Source organism: Meriones unguiculatus, chromosome 8 (assembly GCF_030254825.1).
Source record: "Meriones unguiculatus strain TT.TT164.6M chromosome 8, Bangor_MerUng_6.1, whole genome shotgun sequence".
NCBI classification, from domain to species: domain Eukaryota; kingdom Metazoa; phylum Chordata; class Mammalia; order Rodentia; family Muridae; genus Meriones; species Meriones unguiculatus.
This window is the reverse complement of record NC_083356.1, coordinates 45,135,276-45,160,900: the sequence shown is the minus strand read 5'-3', so window position 1 is coordinate 45,160,900 and position 25,625 is coordinate 45,135,276. Positions and strand designations below refer to the sequence as shown.

The following is a 25,625-nucleotide window of genomic DNA, read 5'->3' as shown; positions in this document are numbered from 1 at the left end:
ATTTTTTAATTGGGTTACTTGAATTATTGCCTTTTAACTTCTTTAGTTCTTTATATATTCCAGATATCAGCCCTCTGTCAGACGTTGGGTTGGTGAAGATCCTTTCCCAATCTGTAGGCTGTCGTTTTGTTCTAACGACAGTGTGTTTTGCTTTATAGAAGCTTTTCAGTTTCATGAGGTCACATTTATTGACCTCATGAAACTGAAAAACTTCCTTCCCATTCTAATTGTTATGTAATTTCAACCAATTTCTACTTTCAATGTACTGCTTAGAAAATATTTTTTCTTTGTATGTGTATTTTTTTTCCTACATATACATCTATGCATCTTGTGCATGACTGATGACTGTGAGCATCAGAAGAGGCCATTGTATCCCCTGGAACTAGAGTTACAGGCAGTTGTGTGTTACCATGTGGCTACTGGGAACTAATCCTGAATCCTTTGAAAGAACAGACAGTACTCTTAATCGCAGACCCACCTTTCCAGGCCCTTTCAGTATGTTCTGTACAGCCCCAACAGTGAACATGCCATTGGTACTCTGTCCACTTCAGACTTTCCCAGATATTCCAGCTGCTGGGCTTTTCCATGTGTCTTTTTCCCCATACACTTCATTTTAAGAAAAACGATTCTGTCCTGATTATCTATCTGAAGTTTACCCCACTAATTTTTTTCATTCTGAGTTATTTGTCTCAAGTAATACGTTCAGCAGTTTCACATTTGAAATGATTTACAAATTATACAAAAGAAATAGTATATTGAAGAGACATCTGTGCTCTTGTGGTTATTGCAACAGAACTCACTATAGAAAATAAGTGGAAAAAAGCCAATTACCCACCAAAAGATGAACTGGTAAAAGATTATGGTTGTTCAGGGTGGAATATTACTTAGCCATTTAAGATCAAATTTGGTAATTTGTGAAAACATGATGCATCTATAATACATGTTAAGTGAAATAAACCAGGAAGAGAAAGTCATGAATGATTTTACATATATGTGGAATCTAAGAATTTTTATAAAAATTAAGAACAAAGTAGTTGTTACCCAAGGCTCAGGAGTAGGAATGAAGAATGAGGCAAAACTGGCCATATGTGTTAAGTTTTAGGGGAAATAGCTTCTAATATTCCACTGCATAGTAGAGTCTGTGGGTAACAACATACTCCCTATTTCAAAGAAGCTGCAAGAAAGAAAGTGTTTTTAACACACATATACACACAAACACACAGACAGATACACACACAAATGGTTACGAGGCTAGATGTTCTTACCATTGATTATTCTTATCATACATGCTTGTGTGGAGAAGTGGTTCTATGTGGTACTGCACTGATCTACACAATGGTAGCATCACTACTAGAATAGTTTGCTACACAGGCCCAGGAGATCTTAGTAAAGGCATAGCTTTTGCTGTGGTCACCAGATTTGACCGGGAAAAAAAAATTGAGCATAAATAGATATTCTGAGTGTAAGATTACTTGTTGAGTTGTTTAAAGCACAATAGAGTCTGAAAGAATTGGGAGATACTATGTGAAAGGGATGCCTGACCCTGGGTATAAGGGAAAACGATTTTGAGCTAGAGACGAACTGCACTTTGGTACTGCAGGGAGATCAGGGAGAAAACGGGCTTGGCGTGATGTTTTCAGAAAGAGGCTGAGGTGTACTGGCGTGGGAAGTGACAGCAGGGAGGGAGAAGAGGCCATTCATCTAGTTTCCTTCCTGGACCAGGAGGGTGGTCCTGTAGGGCGTTCTCCTTTGGGAAGTGTTAGGCAGTTGTGGGCGGACAACTTACTCACATAATTGGCACAACATTCTTATATGCAGAAACAAAATAAATAAAGTTGATGAAATCCTGGTGTGTTTATTCTATGGCTTACTGATGACATTTTACCCAGGAGGTAAATCATTTGAAGCTTTGTGTCTCATTACTCTCTGAGAATTCCATAGCTTACCAGTTTATTAGGAAATAAGTGTTGTATCCAGGAATGTCTTTTGGGTATTAGAGGATCTAACTTCTCAAATAGTTTTTTGTTTTTTGTTTTTTCTTGCTTTCTAGGGACCAGAGGGCCCTCGGGGGGAAACAGGTCCTGTAGGACCCCAGGGCCCACCCGGACCTCAAGGACCCAGTGGTCTGTCCATTCAAGGAATGCCTGTGAGTTGTGTGTATATATTCAGATGAGTTTTTAATTAATTAATATTTATTACAATTTATTCACTTTGTATTCTGGCTGTATTATCCGATCCATGTCTCCTCCCAGTCCCATCCACCTGCCCTCCTCTTCTCCTATGCCCCTCCCCTCGTCCACTGATAAGGGAGAACCTCCTCCCCTTCTATCTGACCCTAGCCTATCGGGTCTCATCAGGACTGATTGCATTGTCTTCCTCTGTGGCCTGGTAAGGCTGCTCACCTCGGATGGATTTTATATTTTGTGTCTTACCAATGAGTCCCAGTCCTTTTGACAGTCACAACTGACTGACTGTTCACTAGCTCCACAATCAATTGCTTGCTTAGCGATGTTGGTCTTTCAACAAACAGGTACACGGGAAAGGAATAAGCATATCCATAGCAGTCCACCTAAGACGGAATGGCAGGTCAACTTGGATAGCCTTTGCTTGTTTGTCTAAATTCTCTTCTAAAATTGTGTGTGTGTGTGTGTGATGTGTGAGTGTGTACTCATGCACTGTGAACATGGATACGTGTTTTTTGGCATGTACTAAATGCAGATATATGTGTGTATGTATGTAAAGTACAGGCAAGAGATGAGTATTAGGTGACCTCCTCTGGAGTCTCCTACCTTGGTTTTGTGAGATAGTGCCTTCATTGGCCTAACGCTTGATGAATGGCCTCGGCTACCTAGCCAAGGATCCCTAGAGACCCACCTGTGTCCAGAGCCCTACCCCAGTGTTGGGATTACAAGTATATGATACTATGCTCAGATTTTTTATTTTTAATATGGGTCCTGGGGATCAAAATCAGCAAGTCTTCAAACTTGTGGGGCAAACACTGACTTATCACCCAGCTCTTGACTAACCCTTTAGCATGTAAAAGGTAACAACTGTTACAGCAATTCATTATTGATGCGTAGCCATTGTGTGTATAGAATAAGGTATATGATTTCATGTTTCTACTGTCACCAGAATGTAATCCAAAGAGTGAGTCTTAGAGTTTATATTGTAGGCATTAAATGGCTATTTTGAAATATTTATTATCTCTGAAAATAAATTTAATTCACTGGAATATATCTGATTTCAAATGTTAAACTATAACTAACATTGAAATATTCAACTCTCCCCCACGTGTGTTAGCGTTATCAGCTTGGCTGTCTGCGCACGATGGTTTGGAATTGTTCTTGTGCATAAACATTCGCTTCTGCAGGAGGTTTACATATGTGAGAGGTGAAATACGACATGTGAATGTTAGTGCAAAGGCAGTTTACTGTTGAAAACACTCTAACCAAGAACTTATGTTTGTGAACCTAACTCTGTGTACTTTTGGATACTTAGGGAATGCCAGGTGATAAAGGAGATAAAGGAGATGTTGGCCTTCCTGGTCCACAGGTATTATTTTTGCTGTTATCTTTTGCCAAGGATAGAAATCTACAGCTTCTGATATCAGCTGTGACCTTGGCAGGGGTGTCTATGTTAATGACATTTGCCGTGATTCAGTCACCTTTTTGAAAGCCAGACTGATTAAGGACGGGAACATCCATTTCTCAGTAGTAACTTGTGGGTGTCAGTTCTGTATCACAAGAGGTTCCCCTATGCCAGGGGCTTTATTTGGGGGCTGTTGTTTGTTCCGGGGGGCAGGGAAGCTGTTGTCGTAAAGCTAACTCTTTTCTGTTCTTGATCTCCCTAGGGTATCCCTGGAAGTGTGGGTTCACCCGGACGTGATGGCTCACCAGGCCAGAGGGTAAGAACTTGCCAAATGTTGGTTTTTGGCAAGGTAGATTTCCTGCCTAGTCACTTTGCTGAAGAGAGCTTTTATAAGTGGGCACCAAGTTAGGGTTTGTGTTTTTTCTTCTATCAGCATAATTTCTATTATGTTTCTGTTTCCCTTCAACCATGTCTTCTGTCAATTTTTTTTCATCAGATTTAACCTTTGTTGGCAGTATCCTGTTCTAAATGCTCTCAAGCCTGATTCTTATTTGCACTGAATTACAGATAAATTGGCTTAGTGGGTTTTCCTAGTTCTTTCAGATCCTTGAAGTGCAGACCTAAAAGAAAGTAACAACTACGTAGATAGAAATTTAAGTAGAATGACTTAAAAAGGAATATCCATTGGTTTAGTATATCTCAGTTATCTGTTCTTTTTAGTGGTTTAAATAGACAGCAGCAAAATAAAGTACAAAAATCAGCACGCAAGATTTAAGCTGACGTATGACTTTTGTTTCATTGACAGATTTTCACCAAGGCCGGTTCGGAGAGTTGTAATTTATGGGGGGAAATTCAAATCTAAAAACTTTATCATGTGTTGTAATGGGGTCAGAATCCTGTTAAAACAGAAGGGTGGATAATCAAAACAAGCTTGGCAGGGGCGTCTGGGAAGGATTCCCCGAGGTGGTGTGGGCTTCTTGATTGGGTGATGGAGGTGGCCAGGTAGATGAGGAGAGGAAAACCACTGCAAATAGGAAGAACTGTTTATATAAAGGAGGAAAATGGAAACATCGGGGCAACTTGAAAACAGTGTGTTGGGCTAGAGATCATAAGGCAGTGTGTGTAAATATGTACACGGGCGCACATGCCTATGCGATACACAGTTACACAAGTTTATGATAAGATGCAGTCAGATTTACTTAGAAAGAGCTAACATTTTGAACTTTATCATAAAGGGAATACAAAATAGGGAATACAAAATTAGTACGTTTTGAAGGGAAAGAGAAACTGTCTTCCTTTTAAAAATCTTTTTATTTATACTTTGATAATTTCATGTCTGTATGCAATGTATTTTGGTCACATCATTTCCCAACTTAACCACTTCAACTTCCCCCAGAACCCCAGCAACTGTCCCTCCTAACTTCATAGCCTCTTGTTTTCATCTGGTTAGTTCAGTTTAGTGAGGTCTGTGTATGCAGACAACCTCCCAGAGGCCACATTCCTAAAGAAAACTATCTCTTCCTCAGCATTCATCAGCTACCAGTAGGTCCCCAGGTCGGGGCAGGGCTTTGTAAGTTCCTCCACCAAGCATGCTGGGATTTTGACTGTCTTGGTGATGTGTAGGTCTTGTGTGTGTACCTATAGCTGCTGTGATTTCATACGCACTACAGCCTTGGCATGTCCAGAAAACACTATTTCACAACAGTCTTTCCCAACCTCTGGCTATTCCAGCCTTTCTGTTCCTTTTTCCATGATGTTCCCTGAGCCTTGAGGGAAAGGGGTGTGATAGAGGTGTTCAGTTTACACTTGAGCACCACAATCATTTATGCTCTGCATTTTGACCAGTTGTGAATCTGTATTAATGGGCATCTACGGCAAAAGGAAACTTCTCTGATGGGAGTCAAAAGCTAAACTAATCTGTGGGTATAGAGATAAATATTTAGAAAACATTTTGATACTGGTTTCATTTAGCAAAAATAATAGTACTAGGTTCCCCCTAGGGTCTATGACCTACCTACCCAGCCGGGCATTCTTGGCCCAGTTTATAATACTAGGCAAGAGTTCCATACTGTTGAGTGGGATTGAATCCAAACAGAAAATGGTTGGTTGCCCTAATTACATCCATGCTACTATTGCATCAGTGAGTGTGTTTTGACAGGCTAGTCTTTTCTGTAGCTTACAGAGCTCACACCTGGATAGGACTATCACTGACTTTTTTTTCCCTAGAGCCAACATAGCACTTTTTGGCACTATGAAGGCTGGACAATACAAGGGTGCTTCTAGGTCAGTACAGACTTGATTTCTCAAGTCTTGTGACCTAAGCATGTGTCTCTTCAGGCTCCATCTTCCTAAATAATCACTGATTTAGACTTGTGAGAAACCCTACCTTCCTCTAACCCCTGTACCGTAGGGAATGGCAAGTGCTTACATCTTGTCCAGTGAAGATCGACACAGCATTCAAATAGCATATCCTGGGGGTTGGTATACCTTAAGAGGCTAACACTTGATGGAAGACTTACTTTCTACTCTGGCAGGCCTGATTGTAGCTCCCTGTCACTAGGTTGCTCAAGAATATGGAAATGGGGAACCAGGCTTGGTGACACAAGTCTATCATCACAGTAGGCTGAGATGGGGGCAGGGGATTGCAAGTTGAAGGCTTGTTTGGACTACAGAGTGAGCTCAAGGCTAGTCTGGGCAATTTAGGGAAGTCTTCTCTTCAAGGGGATAGTAAAAATAGCTTCTCAGTGGTAGAGTGCTTGGCTGGTATACATGGAGCCCTAATTTCAATCCCTAATACTGAAAAAAAGAAAAGAAATTAAGTTTTTCTTTGAGTATGTAGGTATGGGACTGGAACCCTCCTCTTACTCCCACCTTTTTAACAGAGAACTTACACTTGTTTAAAACCTCAGCGCAATGTCTGTTTACCAAATGCACTAGGCTATAGCCCACGTTTAGACTAGTGCAGCTGAAGAAAGCCTTCTCTGAGAGGTAGATTTATGTACAGCTCTTGTGCTTATGGGAGGAGTATCTAGAAGTATTTATATGTTTTGGCCAAGTGCATAGGCTAAGAATCTGTGTGGTTACACACCTAGATTCCTTCATGATTTCTGAATCCCTGAAAACAGCAAATCTGAAGATTTGGTTGAGTCAGTTTATTTGATTTATCTATGTATAGAGCTCAGTCTTGGCAAAGAACTCTGATCCAGACCTGTTAGGTTAGTATTTGAATGCTCTAGTTTTAGATGTTTTTTCTCTTAAAATCCATATATGAAAGCAGATTTTTTAATAAATATTTTCTATTTGCATGTGTTTATCTTTACTAATAAAACTTCAGAGCTGACATAAAGTGATAAGATACTTGGTTTTTGTTTTCCTCCCTCCCTCCATTTGGAAGTAAAGCTTTGAGGCTGTGCCTGCTGCTGATTATAAAATTTTTCTTGGATGGGAATGGAGTTCTTTTGTAAATCTGTCAGCAGCATCTATTCAGTATGAAACCACATGTCTTTTAAAGAAGATTGGGTGGTTCCTTTAATTGTAACCTTAGAAAAGTTATTTAAGACAGTACCGACTGACATAAAAATGAAGGAGATGCCATTCACACGAAATAAAATAGTAGTGCCATGGAACTGGGATGTAGCTGCACTGCTTAAGGGAAGAACAACACATATTTTTCTCAATCAGCCACATCTTAGCTGAGCACCTGTACCATACCGTTTACCACTCTCAGCCTGAAAAGAGTTTTCCCTTAATGCCTGCGGAGAAGATTATGAAAGCAAGAAAAGCTTCAGTTGCTAAAGAAAGCAATCTGTAGACCTCCTAAAGGAGGAAAGAGCAGGATAGGATTTCATGCCTACTGTCCTCAGCAGGGAAAACAATGAGTCTCTCAGAGACAGTAGAGGAGGAAGAAAGAAGGGCTAGTCAAAGAAGAGTCACTTACGGGACTCCGATCTGTTTAGTCAAATGATCTGAAGGCTGATGGGGGAGGTTAATAAAGGCCTAAAAGAATTACTTAACACGTTGAGAACCATCTCAGGAAACATACTCTATGGAGGGCCATGTCTCTCTGGTTAGGCAATGGTAGATGTGGAGCTTCTTAAAGAATACTTAGAACAAACACTTCATGATTATCCCTGCTCTGCTGTAGGATGCTATACAATAACAATGACAACGGCACTCTGTAGACGCAGCGAACAGAATGATGGGATCCTCATCTAAAGTAACTGAAAAGCCCCTTTGGACATTCCCCAAATGTCCAATAAATAATTATTATTTAATAATAAATAAATATTATTTATTTTATAATTTGTTGTTTTGATAGCTATTCGTTAAATTCCACAATGAGGTAATTTGTAGCACAGTCAAATTTTTTCCTATTGTTTTGAGAGTTTTTTTAATTAAATTTTTATTTTTATGTTAATTACAGTTTATTCACTTTGTATCCCAGATGTAGCCCACTCCCTCCTCCCTTCCCAATCTCACCCTCCCTCCCCCTTCTCCACCCCTGCCCCTCTCCCAGTGCACTGATAGGGGAGGTCTTCCTCCCCTTCCTTTTGATCCTAGTCTATCAGGTCTCATCATGACTGGCTGCATTGTCTTCCTCTGTGTCCTAGTAAGGCTGCTCCCCCTTCAGGGGGAGGTGATCAAAGAGTAGGCCAATCAGTTTATGTCAGAGGCAGTCCCTGTTCCCATTACTATGGAACCCACTTGGACACTGAACTGCCATGGGCTACATCTGTGCAGGGGTTCTAGGTTATATCCATGAATGGCCCTTGGTTAGAGTATCAGTCTCAGAAAAGACCCCTGTGGCCAGATTTTTTGGTTCTGTTGATATCCTTTGGAGCTCCTGACCCTTCCAGGTATTTCTATGCCCCCCTTCCTTCATAAAATTCCCTGCACTCTGCCCAAAGTTTGGTTATGAGTCTCAGCATCTGCTTTGATACCCTACAGGGTAGAGTCTTTCAGAGGCCCTCTGTGGCAGGCTCCTGTCCTGTTCCCTGTTTTCTCCTTCTTCTGATGTCCATCTTCTTTCCTGGTGCCAATGTTACCACTTAATATACCAAGAGGTTAAGAGGTCTTGAGAAATAATAAAAAGGAGAAAATACAACCTCTTCTCATATTTCTAGCTTATTCTGGCTTTTCCCAAGGTGGATCTTGGACTCTTGGAGACAACTCTTATTCAACACTGGGCCTGAGGCCATAAGCAAGTCTAGCTAGACTTCCTGAAGTAAGTTTCCGCCTCAGCCTTGGAAGCCAACAGACTAGCATGTTGAAAGTGATGGTTCGAGCTTACATTTGCAACTAATTCAGTCAGGCATCCAGGTTTCACTCTAAGCCTTTCCAACTAAAACATTCTGGCCTTTCCTTCTTTTTCTTATAAATCTCCTACCCTCCCCACCCAACCCTTACTTTCTTCTTGTCTTGATATCTCAGTGTAGGTCCTTTCATGTGATCTCCAAATTCCTCTGATATGTGCTAGATTCTCAGTAGCCACACTACACATTCAGTTGATCCTTTGGAAATTGGATAGAATAGGTAAGATAGATAGACAGACAGACAGACAGACAGATAGACAGATGATGGACAGAGAGGTGATCTATATATGTATTTATATATGAGAGAGAAATACAGGGATAGAAAAAGACAGAAATATTAAATGTAGAGAAAATAAATGATAGAATAAAGAGATAGGTTTTTTGACAGAGAAATGAAGACATAGAGACACATGATAAACACAGAAATCTATATGTAGAGAGAGATAGATTATTGATTAGAGATAGATAAGTAAATGTCAGATTACATAGATGGACAGTGAATGAATTCAAAATAGCAGAGAAAAGAAAAATGAAAGAGAGTCCCTTTACTGCTTCTGAGGTCAATTTCCTCCAAGATTAATTTTCTGGCCAGTATCCAAAGAAAAATTTTAGAATTATGCCTGTCTTCCAACATGGTTTTACCAAAAACCAAGTGAAAGAAGATATACAGATGGTGAGAGATATACTTCAGTGGCCCACGGGGGAGCTGTTCTTCCATGTGCAGAATGTGTTAGTTTCTGAACTCAGGACAAACTTATGTGGGAATCCTTCTTTCCCAATGGTCCGCTCATCCTCATGTGTCAACAGTAGCTGGCCTCCCTTATCTGTAAAGGATGAACTGTCGTGGAGGGTGCTCTACACCCAGGCTGTAAGGTATGGGCTTGGAAACTTCATGTTGTCAAGACCCATATTCATCATTGGTAAAAGACATAATATTGCCCTATATGGGGCATAGTAGGGGTTCATTCACATGAAGTATTTCCAATGATATGATCTTAAGATATATTATTGGCATGCACGCTTTTTGATCAGCTCAATGAGTCAGGGATTTTTGTGCTTAGTAGTCTTGGAAGATTGTGAAGATGTAAAAAAAGTCAAGCAAGTATAAGTTTTTTTAAAAAAATAGTTGGATTCTACCTTGAAAGAACACTTGAGGCATGCTACTTGATTGTGTGGTTTTGATGTACACAAAGACCATATTGTGTGGAATGTTCTGTTTCATCAAAAATAATTTGGGTTGAAAATGTACTTGAGACATTGAACTCAAGTCAACTATTTGGATAGATTTTATTCCTGTTATGAATATTAGTCAGTGATGAGAGAGTCATCTAAAAAATACTTTGTGAAATAGTAGGTTTGTGATAATGAGGCCCAGGGGCATCGTCCTTCTTCAGAAAAGGCAGTGTAAGCTATTACCACAAAACTGGTAGCCAGAATGTTTGGATTTTCTTCTTTGTGGGTCCAACTCTAGATGGAGTTTTGTAAAATCTCAGGAAAACATTTACACAGTCAGCTACAGTGAGGAGAGCTTGTGCAATTTGGAGTTGGTTGTTTCTTTTAAATATGAAGTATGCGATATATGTGCATGTCTTTAACCCCAGGATACCCATGAGTGCTAGGCAATGCCATCCTCGCCCTTCCAGACAGAGAACCTGAAAGTCTGAAAGTTGAAGGAACTAAACAATGGTCAGAACTAGGCAGTGCCGGAGCCAGGAGTTTAGCTCATCTCTCTGGCTCCAACACTACGTTTTCTTTCCACAAAATTATGAAAGTTAAGATTACTATGGAGTTTTGTGATTGAGGAAATCTTCCAGGACACTTAAGTAGCAGGACTCTAACAATAAGGATGCCACACCCTGTACTTCGGGGGCAGGAATCCAATTTGGGTTACTTTCTTAATAAAGTAAGAAATGATCATTCATAAAGCTCTGACTCTAATCTCTTAGCCCATTATTTGGATCTGTGGACATCTGAGAAAGGAGGAGCTTCTTGGGTATTTAGTTTTCAGCTCTTAGGTGCTCAGATGAAGCCCATTCTTGGACATCTACCTTACCTTCCTCTTGCAATGTTGTCATTCAGGGCAGGACCAGATGTTTAAACTTTGGTAAACCAATTCAGTTCCACTATCTCAGTCATCAGGTTGTTTTTCTTTGTTTGTTTGTTTTGTCTAGTACATAAATCTCACACTTTAACCTCAACTATACAGATACAGAAAATCCTTTAGGCAAGACTTAAGACTGTATAGATTTAGACTGTTTAATGATTCTATATGAATCTAGGTTTTAGAATCATTGAATGGTCTATTATATAGGGTCTGTTATATTTCCAGATCCACTCTTTGACACAATATTGATGATGTGTTGTTGTTTTAGTTATCTGAAGTCATAAGTGTGAGATAATAAAAAAATCTATAGTTATATTCTAAATTGCACTAAATATATTAATGTCTATACATATTAATATATATACATTTATCAACACATACACATAAATTATGCATACACACATAGTTTTAATGTGTGTGTGTCACTGAAAATTTCCCAGTGAGACCTAGCATGGTACCATGCATAATTCCTGGTCTTTAATCTCTTCCCAGGCCCATGTTTGCATAGCCTGTGGCTTTTGGCTGCTTGGCCTTTTGATGTGGTAGTTACTAGTAACCCTTCGTGGCAAATAGCAGCCTTAGTTCCGGTGGCCAGCTGCCACCCTTAGTCATGGCAGTCCAGGACCAGACCACAGGGTTGAAATCATGCATCATAGCCTTCACTTCATCACACGACAATCTCGTCAAATCCAGGTGGCTCGCACATCTTACTGCAGTAATCAGGAAACATTTACCCATAGTATAGAATCCTATAGCATATGTCCATGATCTGCCATTGCAGGCTTCAGAGAAGGTGTATATATCACTAGCGAGTTAGTAGTTCTGAAATCTCTTTCTGAGAGATTCGTAAACACATGTACCCTGACTTCTGACCTTAATTTCAGTTAAAAATCTAGCTGCGGGTAGGTGGGTTTCATCCTGCAGGGGCTGTAGGCTCTGGCCTGGAAACTATGAACATTTAAGGATTGGTGTTTGTATGCAAAAGAAAGATATAAATGGAAATTAATCAATATCCAATGAGGCTTACATAGAACATGCTTTGCATTTTTTGTAAAAGTTAATTTAATGTTCATTAGAACATTAGTGATGATCAAAGTTAAGTTTTAAATTGGATTTTGTATTGCTGATAGATCACAGCAAATCATAACTTAGTAATTTGCTCATAGCCAAGTACTTTCAAAAAATTATGAAAACCCTTTTAACTTTTTAATAGCAAGAACCATTTTAATGTGGGCTGTGGCTGTATATTAGTATTCTGAGGTACGAATAGCAAAAAGGCAAAAATAATCGAAGCTATTCGCGTCAATAAACACGTCTGCTATGGGTGGCTGACTTAATGCACTTAAAAAATGCGTCTTACAGAGTGCATGCATTTTTCCAAAAATTTCATTTCACCAAGTTTGTTGCTTTCCTGAGATAGAAAGGTGAACAAGGAGGCCCAAACCATACCTTAATAAGAGGCAACAGGTTTTCTCAGAGTGAACTGTCAGGGAATACAGTGATACCTGGGGAGGGAAACTGCTGGATTGAGTGTATACTTAAGGCTAGGTGATTTATAAAAACAGATTGATTGGGCCTTGAATCTTGAGGCTGGGGAGTGTAAGATCTAGTAGGTCACGTTTCATGAGGCCTTCTTTCTTAAAGTATGATGTGGCAGAAACCACTGAACAGTGAGTGAGAGTGAGCATGAAAGGGTGACTCAGTGTTATAGCAAGACTACTTGTGTGATGGCCATGTTTATCATTCCTAGGCCTAACTATATCTCTCATATGTCGTACCTCTCAAGAAGCTGCAAAGGGAATTGTGTTTCTAACACACGTTTTTGAAGGCACATATAAACCACAGCAGAGTGTGTTGGCCTAGACATTTGCTCATCTGTGAAAGCTGTCCTGTGTCCCCAGCCTGGGTCAGATGCTCATTCTGTGTGTCCCCTTGGAACTCCTTTGTGTATTAGCATAAAGTTTGCTGTCACCATTTCATTGTTTGACAATCCATAGAACTTTGAACTTATTCTCTCCATTGCCAATCTAAACCTCACAGAATGCCTAGCACATCATAACCATGCAAGTCGGAAGCTTACAAACTTTTTCACAATCGTGTCTATTCAATGTCAGCAGAAAGCAGAACACAGACTACTGCCTTTTCACACTCCTCCCCGTGTGGTAGGGAACAGGGTGAAAGTGCATTATTTCCTGCCAATCTTCTGGAGAACAATGCAATTTTCTGTTGTTTTCCTCTAAGAAAATATGTCATGGCTCAGCTCTCCTTTTGAATAAGCCTGTCTCTGTTGAATTAGGAATATATTTCCTTCTGGGCACTGTTAGATCTGTGCCAGGGAAGGCTCTTGCCACTGTTTAGACCCAGTGTTCTGTTCTCTCCTTTTTGTCTGGTACTAGATGACATTAAAAGCAGAAGCCAAACAGAATCTTTTTAAAACTGCTTTCATATGTGTCCAGAACCTACTTTTGTCATATGAAAATTTCATCTAAGAAAAAAAGAATATATTTTCAAATTTTCTTTAACATTTTACTTGCTATTAAGAATTTCATACATTCATAAGATGAGTTTTGATCAAATCTCTTCCCCTTATCCCCTCCAATTCCTCTGTATCCCTACAATTTTTCTCTTCCAACTTCATGTGTTTATTCCAGTTTTTAAATTTTTTTTAAAATCTGCTTGTGTTTTGTTGCTGTGAAGAGAAGACACCATGACCACAGCACACCAAAGCTTCTACTCTACAGCAACATTTATAAAGAAAAACATTTAATTGGGGCTGGCTTACAGTATCAGAGGTTCCCACCATTATTATAATAGTAGAAAGCATGGCAGCATGCAGGCAGACATGATGCTGGAAAAAGAGCTGAGAGTTGTACATCTTGATTCACTGGCAGCAGGAGACTGTGTGCCACCCTGGGCATAGCTTAAGCATAAGAGACCTCAAAGCCCACCTCCACAGTGACACACTTTCTCCAAGTAGGCCACACCTGCTAATAGTGCCACTCCCTATGGCCAAGCTTTCAAACACTTGAGCGTTTGGGGGCTATTCCTATTCAAACCACTGTATTGTTGTTGTTGCTTTATTTTGTTCTTTAAACCCACTGGGTGTGCCTTTTGTGAGTGGGTGTGGGACCATCAGGTGGCACATAGAAAGCCTTTCAGGGGTCATGAGTCCCTGAAGAAACTTCCTCTCCCTACCCAGGCAGCCATCTATCTCAGATAAGGGTGGAACTTCATAAGCTTGCTGTAATTCCAGCCCCAGGAAGTCTGATAGGTCTGACATCCTCCTCCAGCCTTTGAGGGTACCCAGATACAGCAGAATACACACAAATACAAACATTCACATGCACATAAATAAAATTAATGTTTAAAAAAATTTTTATATAAAGATTTTCTTTCGTGTCTCCAAGTTTTCTCATTTATAAAATGAGGCTGTTGCGCTGGAAGATCCTGATCAACTCTCAACATATTCTGGTTTATATTTGTTATTTTCCCTGGAAATGCTATGTCTAAAATCCATTTAAGATAATCCATTCATGACAAGGTCTTACTGGGATTATCTTGATTTTTACTGTGTATCCAAGGTCTCAAATTTTTATGCAATCCTCTTGCCTCAGCCTTCTGAGTACCGATAGAGGCATGAATCATTGCATGCTGCTAAAAATAAGTTTATTTATTACCCATACATCAGAATGAGTTTTTGTGGTTTAATGAACAGATCCATGAGAAAGAGAGAAAGAGAGACAGAGACAGACACACAGAGAGAAACAGTCTATGTCAGGACCTGTCTTCACAGCTTTCTCAAACTTTTTTTTTTCCAAGACAAAGCCTCACCATGTAGCCCAGGCTAGCCTCAAACTCACAAGGTCTTCCCCTATGTCCTCTGAGTATAGATACATACCATCATGCCCAGTTCCAACCCCAATTAATTTTGACTAAAGTGAAAAACCAGAACTATCATAAAATGACAGCAACAATACCATATGTATTGGCCTCAGATAATGACCATAATGACCCTAACATATAAGTGGCTGAATGCAGTGCAGCACAAGAAAATAAGTCAAATAATGGCTGTTTCTTGTTCACAACCCCGAGCAACCAGCAAGGGTGGGTGGAGGAGCAGGAGTCTCTTCCCCACATAATAATTTTGCAGTCTGTCTACCTTGGAGCACTCTTCCAGACTCAGCCTCTAAATTTGCTGCAGCAGGGGACTAAAAAGTGGAAGATCACCCACAGGAAATGTTTATGAGCCAAGGCTGGAACTGGCCTCCTTTCCTGGCCAATACTCAGGCATAAGGCTCCAACTGGATTGTGAGGAGGCTGTGAAATGAAGCCAAGCAATGTGCCAGGCAGAAAAGGGAAAGCAGAAATATAGGTGAGCTTTAACCCCGCTGGCTGCCTTTTGTGCAAAGACTCATTGGCATTGTAAGGCTTGAAAGCATGGATGAAAGGACCTGGCTGACCCATGGTTCTCCAGGACACTCACCCTATGCCATCTCCTTGTGGCCTTCTGGACTACCTCCCAAACTTGCTCATTCCCCCACACCATTATTTGGTACTTTGTGGTGGAAGAAGTGACGCAGGTATAAAGGTGAGTTAGAAGAGGAGAAGGACAGGGTATCGCAGAAATGGTGGGAACTGACAGAAAAAGAGTTCAGAGAGGGAGCAAGAATGCTAGTCAAGGTGGCTTGGTATGGGACTGAGGGTTCCAACAGAAGAATCTCTTGGTGATAAGTTTGTTGTCCCCATAGCAGGAAGTAATATTTTGCAAACTTCTATGAATTTATAAAATCTAGATTGAAGATTCTCTCTCATGTTAACCACATCAGAAGGGCCAGCATCCATAGATGCGAGAGTCAGCCATCCTAACTGCTAAATATTTTTTACACCCATAAAAAAAACACGTATACACATATCCAATGTCTCAAAGTGGCCTTTTCTTAAGGGACATCACTTTTTGAGGGGACTGTTTTACTTACTGTTTTTCATCCTTCTGAAATGGAATGGGAAACAAGTATGTACCCAGTGCTGAGCCGACCACTGAAGACCCTCAATAGAGCATTCCCAGATCAAAATTGTCACCACAGCAGGCCTCCCTGCCCTCATTCTCCTCTGCTTCTCAAGAGCTGAGAATTGCAGATAATCGCACTTCCCTTATGTAGAATAGACTTCCTGTAGGAGACACTCCCCACCCAAGACTTGGGAATCCTAAAAGACACTAATCCACTTTTTTTGGTCTGGGGATTAATTAAAAAGAATAGAACTTGCTTATTTGCTATGCTTAGTTTAATAAACTTTCTGAAAATGAGTTGCTATTTAAGTTTGTAAGTGACATTTCTCACACCTACAGTCCTTGCACTTGAGCCACTGGTTAGAGCCAATAGACACAAAATGCCTGCCAGGAACAAGCTCCACAAGACTCTAACAGCAGCGCATCCTCGCTAGTCCGGAGCAGGTGGCAGGATGTGTGCCTTAGGTGCTGAAAGGAATTTGATGACCCTCTCCTGAAAGCCATGTACCAGCTACTTGGGTGACATGCCATTTCTTTTCCTCAGGGATTTCCTGGGAAGGATGGTTCCTCGGGACCTCCAGGACCACCTGGGCCAATTGTGAGTATTTCTAGAAAGTTCCAGGATGCACTCTGCGCCACAGCATTTATTTATTTATTTATTTATTTATTTATTTATTTATTCATTTATTTATTTTAGAAATGTTCTTTTGCTGGCCTTTTCAGCTTCCTTTTTTTTCCTATTCTATAAAAACAGTTTGTCTGTTGATACAGACTCATAACATCTTAAAAACAAACAAACAAACAAACATTTCCAGATGGTTTGATGACTTAATGAGCTAGTTTTCTGTAAATTCGTCTGCATTAATTTAGTTGTTATTACCTGTAAGTAAGGCTTGGAATTGGTAGAATCAATCCTATGGAGACTTAAACCGCCCTAACCCAGTGAGGTCAGCAGCAGCAGCAGCAGCAGGTCGTTGGACACAGGAATGAGCAACGACACCCAGAGCATCTGGAGATGGGGAAGGCAGCTATTGGGGCAGGCATCATTATCCTTGCTTGAAAGCTGGCCTTGCTCAGTCGTATATGTGGATATTCACCTTCGTCCCACTTCTTGCTTCTTCCATCTTAGGGCATTCCGGGAGCCCCTGGTGTACCTGGGATCACGGGCAGCATGGGACCGCAGGGAGCCCTGGGGCCACCTGTAAGTACTCAGTGGTGTGGGTGGCATGTATGTCCTCTCGTCGCTTATTTATATGTTTGGGTGTACCAGCATCTCTGTGGATCAGAAATGTCTTTTTCAGATGCCAAGCACGGTGGTGCTCACCTCTAATCCCAGCACTTGAGATGCACAGACAACAGATCTCTGGGAGTTTGGATCAGCCTGGTCTATATAGCAAGGTCCAGGACAGCCAGGGCTAAATAGAAAGACACTGTCTCAAAGAATTATGTAATTTTTAATATATATTAAAAATATAATTTAGTTGTTATTACCTATAAACAAGAGTTGGAATTAATAAACCATACCTGAGCAACCGTATGGAGAATTAAAAACTGCTTGAATCCCAAGAGGGAAAAATATACAACTAAAGGTTTTATACAAAATATATAAATTATAAAATATAATGTTTCCTCACCTGTGAACTGTGTGACACTGTGGCATTCTCACCAAAGCCATTCTTTATGTTTTCTATGACTTGCAAGATGCTCAGTGTAGGCTTAGATATCAGCATGTCGACAACACCTGTGCTTTAACTGAGTTACCAGTAAATTAAAGCAACTCTTCTATTGAGAAGCCTGTTCCGCTGCAAACCTGCTGAAAGGCTGTGATATGATGTGGGAGAGAGAGAGAGAGAGAGAGAGAGAGAGAGAGAGAGAGAGAGAGAGAGAGATGAATTTCCTTTCTGGGACTCTTGGGAAAAATCTATTTTCTTGACTTTTCTAGCTTTTCAATATTGGCCACATAGCTTGGCTTGTGGCCACTTCCATTTTTAATTCTACTAATGAGTCATCTTTTTCCATGGCTATGCCTCTTCCACAGGTGGGAAAGATTCCTGCCCTCCAGGACCTGCTTGTATAATCTCTCTGGGAGATTCCCCAGTCCTTAGCTAAATTCTCTTTATAAAGTCCTTTAGGCTGCATGAAGTGACACACTTACAAACATGTGGGGAAGCTTTTCCACTTGTTGAGAGGAAAACAACAGAAACACCAGGTCAGATCAGAAAGGACACTTCTCTTCCACTTGGTTCACAGCTGCTCCTGTCACTGTTTATCCTTGGAATGCCTTTCAATACAGTTTTCAATCTGTAAGGTCCTCCTCTGTGCTGTGGTGCAGCCGACACATACCTAGAGATACTTGTGGCATGCCCAGAAAAACGAACACGGGGCTGAGCAGACATCCTCATAAACACCATCTTTAGTAGTCACTTTACAAAGCTGGGCTCTTCCTCTAACTGCTTTCTCAGGATCTGAAATATTCTTGACTGTCCTGTTTTCAAGTCAGACTAGTACTGGGTCACAAAAGGAAACTGGATGACTTTGTTCTCAGATATCTTCTTTGACTGAAAAGGCATTGCCATGTTTGATCATGTGTGTGGAAACATACACAGGCACAGGCACAGGCACACACACATACTCTTACGAGTAAGCACAACAGGCTGCTTCTCTGTTATCTCTCTGTCTCTCTCATCTTTTTTGTCAATCATATCTATTCATCTACTCATCTATTTCACACCAGAAAATCTTAAAAATGTTCCTCTATTAGGTTTCACTCTGTTCCTTGAGAATCAGAGTTCTAGAATTCATCCTCCTGAATTTAACTGGGGACCAAGGCCCCAGTTAAACAAGTTTCCAAGGAAGTGCATGCTTAGTCCAGCAGATCCACAGCAGCATTTAGGGCATCAGAGAGGTTGGGGCATCCTCTCCGTAGGATGTTACTTTACTGAGGTTAGACAGAGTAAGCAAAGCTATCTGGGCAGGAGGAGAAGGAGGCCCTTTTTTCACTGGCATCTCCCAGGACTATGTTTTCTTACTCAGGCTATGGAAACACAAGCTATGATTGGTCCCGAGCCAAGAGGGACAGGATGAAAAGGAACAGAAGATGGCATGGCGCAGGCACCAAAGTCTTGGGAGAATTTAAATGGGGTGTAGAGGGCCAGAGTCAGGATAGGATTTATTGATAAGGATGACACTTCCTCATTTGCCCATCTGGCCTAGTGTGTATCTGCATTAGACTCTAAACATGGGACATGCAGAAATACCAACACATTCTCTGCAAATAAATCACCCAATGTTAATTTTATCACCCATCAGCATAGCAAGGCATTTAATGGCTTCAAGAGAGACCTCATGCCATGGACACTTCTGTTAGAAACAGAAAGTGGTCTATAGCTGTTGGGTAGGGGTGCCACAGTCAGCTTGTGTATTTCTGACCCACAGCAAGATGTTCTCTGCGCTGGAGTTCAGGATTTTCCCTGTGTCCAGGCTGCCAACTCTTACATGCCCACAGGCTGCCAGGGTGGTATGATTATTAGAGCAGGCTCTGTGCTGGGCTGTTAAGGCCTTGATTGATTTCCCATAGATATCTGTCTAGGAAAATAAGAGAAAGGAACCAAGAAAGACAAACTGTGCCACAGAAAGCAGCAGTGTCTTTCCGATGGTATATGCCAACAATACTTACTCTCCTGTGCTTCCACACCAGCTCATTGGGGCAGACGAGCAGGGCTGCTGCCAAGCTTCTAATTCTTCCCTAGGCATTGGCTTAAATATAGTGCCTCCCTGCCATGGTTCACATGCATGATGAGGTCTGTGAAAAGGCTTCTTACTGCTGTGGCCACATGCTCCAGTAGGTAAGCTCATTATTTAAAGAGTCTTGTGTAAAATGTCCAAATACCTTGCACCTAGGTGGGGGCTCTGGTGTGAACAGTCCTACCTATAGGAGCCACATAACTGAACCAAATCATCTAGCCTCCATCTTATGTAAATCCTCCCTATTTCAGGCACTTGCCACATCTTCTGGCTCCTGTTGTCTGTCTCGTGACTGAATGATAGCTCCTGGAAGTCAGGGATTTTATTGCCATGCTTGTATACCTCTTTATCATTGGAGACATAGAGCACTTTTACGTATTTGTGAGAAGAAGGGGAAGAAAGAGGGGGGAAGAGAGAAAGAGAGTGGGAACGGTGTAGGGAAGGAGAGGCAAAGAGAGGAGAGGGCGTTTATGTTCTTAGGCTGTTGTTCAGGGAGACAAAGTTACTCTTGCTGGTTTGGGGTGAGGGTGGTGACTGTTTTGAGGCCCGCTGAGGGTTGGTTTGTATAACAGGCGTCTTCAACATGTGGGACTTGGACTATGAGATCATTCTCTCCCTTTCAGACCCAAACTTCCATGACTCTATGAATGTAGCTACTGTATTTCTTTACATTCCAAGTGTTCCTGAAATTAAAGGGAAAATAACGCCATTTTTTCCTGCCTCCATCTGCAGGAACTATGTGTTTTCCCTCAAAATATACCTTGATGGAGTTATGGACCTTCATGTGCTCAGGAATTTTTATTTTGTTTGTTTGTTTCACTTTGCAAAAATAATCAAAGGAAATATGTCAGTGAAGTCAGGATCACAAGTAGTTACTTGCTGTATGTACTATTTCACTAAGGAAAACTTTCACTGAGACTGCACATCTGTGTCTTTTAGTGACTCAGTAACAAACACCATGAGACAGAGTTTGGGAAATTTCAGGCCTAATTAAACGCATCTATCTCTTTGTACCAGAATCTGCCAGTAGATGTCTATTTACTTCACCAACCAAGTTTGGTCTCTGATTTCTTTCTTTAAATATCAAATATTTTCAAACATCCTGATACAACAAAGGAAACCAAAGATAATGTGGGAAGACCTGCTGGGATTGAAATTAAAGTGTCCAAGGCTGAGTTTCTTTTTATTGTTGCTGTTTTGTTTTTGTTTGTGTTTTAACACAAGATCTCACTGTGTAGCCCAGGTAGGGCTTGAAATCAAGGCAGTACTGCAGCCTCAAAACTATGATTACATGTGTGTGCACCACCATGCTTGTTCAAAATCGATTATTTAAAATGGCTCAAGTCAGGACTTGACTCTGAATTACAAGAATGAGGTTTGTGGGGGTGTGGTATGTTTTTTTTTTTTTTTTTTTTTTTTTTTTTTTTGCATTAGAAAAATGTTGTCTTTATTGGGATAGAAGATCTGTCTCATGGCTTTTGTGAACCCAGTTCTCTTCTAGCCGAGCAACAGAGAGAACCTGGTCCAGAAGTCCACAGATTCACCTCAAGTTCCAGCTCTTCCATATCTCTTATTGAGTGATCTTGGGCAAATGATTTAAGCTCTGCATTCATGGTTTTCCTAATCTTTGAACTGGGAATATCTTTTGTAGTTGATACAAGGACTGCATGGATTAATCTGACAGGAGTATCGTGGGGATAAAAATAACAAGGCTATTGGAGGGGTTAACCAATGAGTACATACGAAATACCCAGAGCAGTAGTTGGCAAAGGCAACCTAGGTATTCATTAGTAAACTGTATAATTTTGGAACATAGGAAAATGTCAGTTATTTAATTTTGGCTGCTAGTTTGGGGTTTGTGTGTAATGCCCCCAAGGTTTTTTATTTTTTTCCACACAGGGGTCATAAGTAGTGCTTCTCTCCATAGGACCTGCCAATGGACACTGTCTTCTGTGGGATTTTGTCCTGTTGAAATCAGAGCTGGCAGGTGGCAAGGGAAGAGGGCATTGCTTGTCCATTTATTTACAAAACTAATTTAGGCTGTACACACAGGGAGAGTGGGAGGGAGAGATTAAGGGAGGGAGAGGCAGGGAGAAAGGAGAAGAGAGAGACAGTTTCATAACCCTTATTTTTGCAAACCAATTTTTTTGATGGAAGTTGGGTATTTTTAAACACAATCAACACTTTTCTAATGTTTTTTCTTCTGTCTCTTCTCAATCTTGTAGTCAAAGCAAAGTACAGATTGGCTAGTGATGCAGATTTGAAATGAAACCCAACCATTCATTCAGTTAACACACATGTGTGAGCTCCTGGCCCGTCACAGGTGGTCTCGGGAGCTGGGGATATGGAAATCCCTTAGCTGGACACAGACCCAGCCTTGTGCAGCTCACATGCCAGGCAGGAGTCGCGTTCTTCCTAGAGCTGCAGTCCTCTTTAAGCTCTTTGTCTGCATATTTCCAAACCATCAGCATGTCATGAGATTATAAACTATGAGGTTTCTACTCTAGAGATCCCTTTGTTGGATAGCCCTGCTTTAAGAAGAAAACTTGGAGACTTTAAGTAGATTGAGGAGCCAGTCTTACATTTTCTTTTTGTGTGTGTGTGTGTGTGTTTTAGTAATTACAGTTTATTCACTTTGTATCCCTGCTGTATCCCCCACCCCCATTCCCTCCCAATCCTACCCTGCCTTTCTCTTCTTTTCCTGTGTCCCTTCCTCAGTCCAATGATAGAGTAGGTCTTCCTTCCCTTCCATCTGACCATAGTCTATCAGGTCTCATCAGGACTGGCTTCTTGTCTTCTTCTGTGGACTGGTAAAGCTGCTTCCTTCTCAGGTGTAGGCGATCCAAGAGTCAGCCCATGAGTTCATGTCAGAGATGGTCCCTGGTTCTATTATCGGGAAACCCTCTTGGATGCTGAGTTGGCTTGGGCTACTTCTGTGCTTTTAGATAAAGTTCTAACTTTATCTCCGTGCATGGTCCTTGTTTGGAGTATCAGTCTCAGAAAAGACCCCTGTGCCCAGATTTTTTGGTTCTGTTGCTCCCCTTGTGGAGCTCCTGTTCCCACCAGGTCTTTCTATCTCCCTCTTCTTTCATAAGATTCTCTGCATTCTGCCCAAAGTTTGGCTATGAGTCTCAGCATATGTTTTGTTTCCTGCTGGGTGGAGTCTTTCAGAGGCCCTCTGTGATAGGCTTCTGTCCTGTTTCCTGTTTTCTCCCTCTTCCGATGTCCATCTCATTTCTTTTCTGAATGAGGATTGATGATTTTACCCAGGGTCCTCCTTCTTGCTTAGCATCTTTAGGTGTACAGACTTTAGTATGATTATCCTCTATTATACATTTAATATCCACTTATAAGTGAGTATATACCATGTGTGTCTTTCTGCTTCTGCGATATTTCACTCAGGATGATCTTTTCTAGTTCCCATCATTTGCCTGCAAATTTCATCATTTCTTTGTTTTTAATTGTTGAGTAGTATTCCTTTGGGTAAGTAAATGTACCACAATTTCTGTGTCTATTCTTCAACTGAGGGACATCTGGGTTGTTTCCTGCTTCTGACTATTACAAATAAAGCTGCTACGAACATGGTTGAACAAATGTCCTTGTATACTTGAACATCTTTTGGATATATGCCTAGGAGTGTTATAGCTGGGTCTTGAGGTAGCACTATTCCTATTTGTCTAAGAAAGTGTCAGATTGATTTCCAAAGTGGTTGTACAAGTTTTCATTCCCACAAGCAATGGAGTAGAGTTCCTCTTTATCCACATCCTCTCCAGTATGTGTTGTCACTTGAGTTTTTGATCTTAGCTGTTCTGATGGGAAAAATTTATTTCTTATTTATTACAGTTTATCCACTTTGTATTCCAGCTGTAGCCCCTCCCTCATCCCCTCCAAATCCTACCTTCCCTCCCTCTTCTTCTCCCATGCCCCTCCTCAAGTCCCCCAATAAGGGATGTCCTCTTCCCCTTCCGTCTGACCCTAGGCTATTAGGGGTCATCAGGACTGTCTTCCTCTGTAGCCTGATAAGACTGACACATACTCCCTTCAGGGGGAGGTAACCAAAGAGCCAACCACTGAGTTCATGTCAGAGACAGCCCCTGTTCCCCTTACTAGGGTACCAACTTGGAGACAGAGCTTCCGTGGGCTACATCTGTGCAGGGGTTCTAGGTTACCTCCATGAATGGTCCTTGGTTGGATTATCAGTCTCAGAAAAGACCCCTGTGCTCAATTTTTTTGGTTCTGTTGCTCTCCTTGTGGAGCTCCTATTCCCTCCAGGTCTTACTAATTCTTCCTTCTTTCATAAGATTTTCTGTACTCTTCCCAAAGTTTGGCTATGAGTCTCAGCATCTGCTTTAATATCCTGATGGGTAGAGTCTTTCAGAGGCCCTCTGTGGTAGGCTCCTGTCCTGTTCCCTGTTTTCTCCCTCTTCCAACGTCTATCCCGTTTACCTTTCTGAGTGAGGATTGAGAATTTACCCAGTGTCCTCCTTCTTGCTTAGCTTCTTTAGGTGTACAGATTTTAGTATGATTATCCTATATTATATGTCTAATATCCACTTATAAGTGAGTATATACCATGCATGTCATTCTGCTTCTGGGATACCTCACTCAGGATGATCTTTTCTAGTTCCCATCATTTGCCTGCAAATTTCATGATTTTTTTGTTTTTAATTGCTGAGTAGTATTCCATTGTGTAAGTGTACCACAATTTCTATATCCATTCCTCAAGTGAGGGACATCTGGGTTGTTTCCAGCTTCTGGCTATTACAAACAACACTGCTATGAACATGGCTGAGCAAATATCCTTGCTGTATAATTGTGCATATTTTGGATATATGTCTACAAGTGGTATAGCTAGATCTTGAGGTAGCGCTACTCCTAATTTTCTGAGAAAGCACCAGATTGCTTTCCAAAGTGGCTGTGTAAGTTTACATTCCTAAGAGCAATGGAGGAGGGTCCTCCTTTCTCCACATCTTCTCCAGCATGTGTTGTCACTTGAGTTTTTTACCTTAGCCATTCTGACGGGTATAAGAACTGCCAGCTTGGACTCCATACTGAGTTTGCTATGGGACCTGTTCAGACTGAAGTAAGCAGGAAACAAGCTGACAATGTGGTGTGTTCCATCTACAGACTCTATCCTCACTCTTAGGAGTAATTATGAAAATATCACATCCACATTGCCTATGACTTGGCATAGAAATATGACTGCCTTCTGAGGGCACCTGTTTTTCATTTATAACCATATTTTATTGCAGAAACACTGAAAACATTGTGATTTTTTTTGGTAAATATTTTACAGTAGTAGTAAAATTTCTTATTGTCAAATGAAGTGAATCCATGGTCTTAAATAGGAATTCAGCTGAGGATACACACATGAGCTTCAGGGAGAACCATGCCATTTCTGGAGAGGAAGCAGAACAGCAGAATGAGGCCGTGGCATTTCACAGATGTCATCTCTCTTTTTTTACTGCTAGATTAAGAGATGTTCTTTGCCTTTCTTACAGATATGGTTTTATACAACTTGGGGAAAAACATTTTTTAAGAAGGGGATTGTGGAATCGTTATGAAGCAGTCTGCAGAGTCCAGTGGCTGTTTGGTGTAGGGAGCTGTGAAGGTATCACTGGTGGACACCGCGGTTATTCGGCAGTACAGCCTCCCCATTCGTTCCACTTCCATAGCTCTAGACTGCCACATCTCTGCACGAAAGACCCAGAGGAAGAAAGTGCATAAATAAGCCCTTCACCTCAGGGACTAAGGTTGCTGTCTGTTTATTCCCGTTGCCTAAGTGTTTGCACCCATGTTTGGGCAAGACACCCTCGTCAGCTAGGAAAAGGTGCTCTCTTGTGACTCATCATTGAGTACAGCATTGTCA

At 41.1% G+C, this 25,625-nt stretch overlaps 1 protein-coding gene across 4 annotated transcripts in view; it reads left to right on the top strand.

The window, feature by feature from the left end:
• Col14a1 (collagen type XIV alpha 1 chain) overlaps positions 1-25,625 on the top strand; it is a 216,034-nt gene that overhangs the window by 158,562 nt on the left and 31,847 nt on the right. For all 4 annotated transcript variants that reach the window (XM_021650061.2, XM_021650060.2, XM_060389409.1 and 1 more), the window contains exons 38-42: positions 2,051-2,146; positions 3,499-3,552; positions 3,851-3,904; positions 16,557-16,610; positions 17,142-17,213. In XM_021650061.2, the coding sequence (XP_021505736.1) occupies positions 2,051-2,146; positions 3,499-3,552; positions 3,851-3,904; positions 16,557-16,610; positions 17,142-17,213 (330 nt within the window). The remainder of the gene's footprint in view (positions 1-2,050; positions 2,147-3,498; positions 3,553-3,850; positions 3,905-16,556; positions 16,611-17,141; positions 17,214-25,625) is intronic.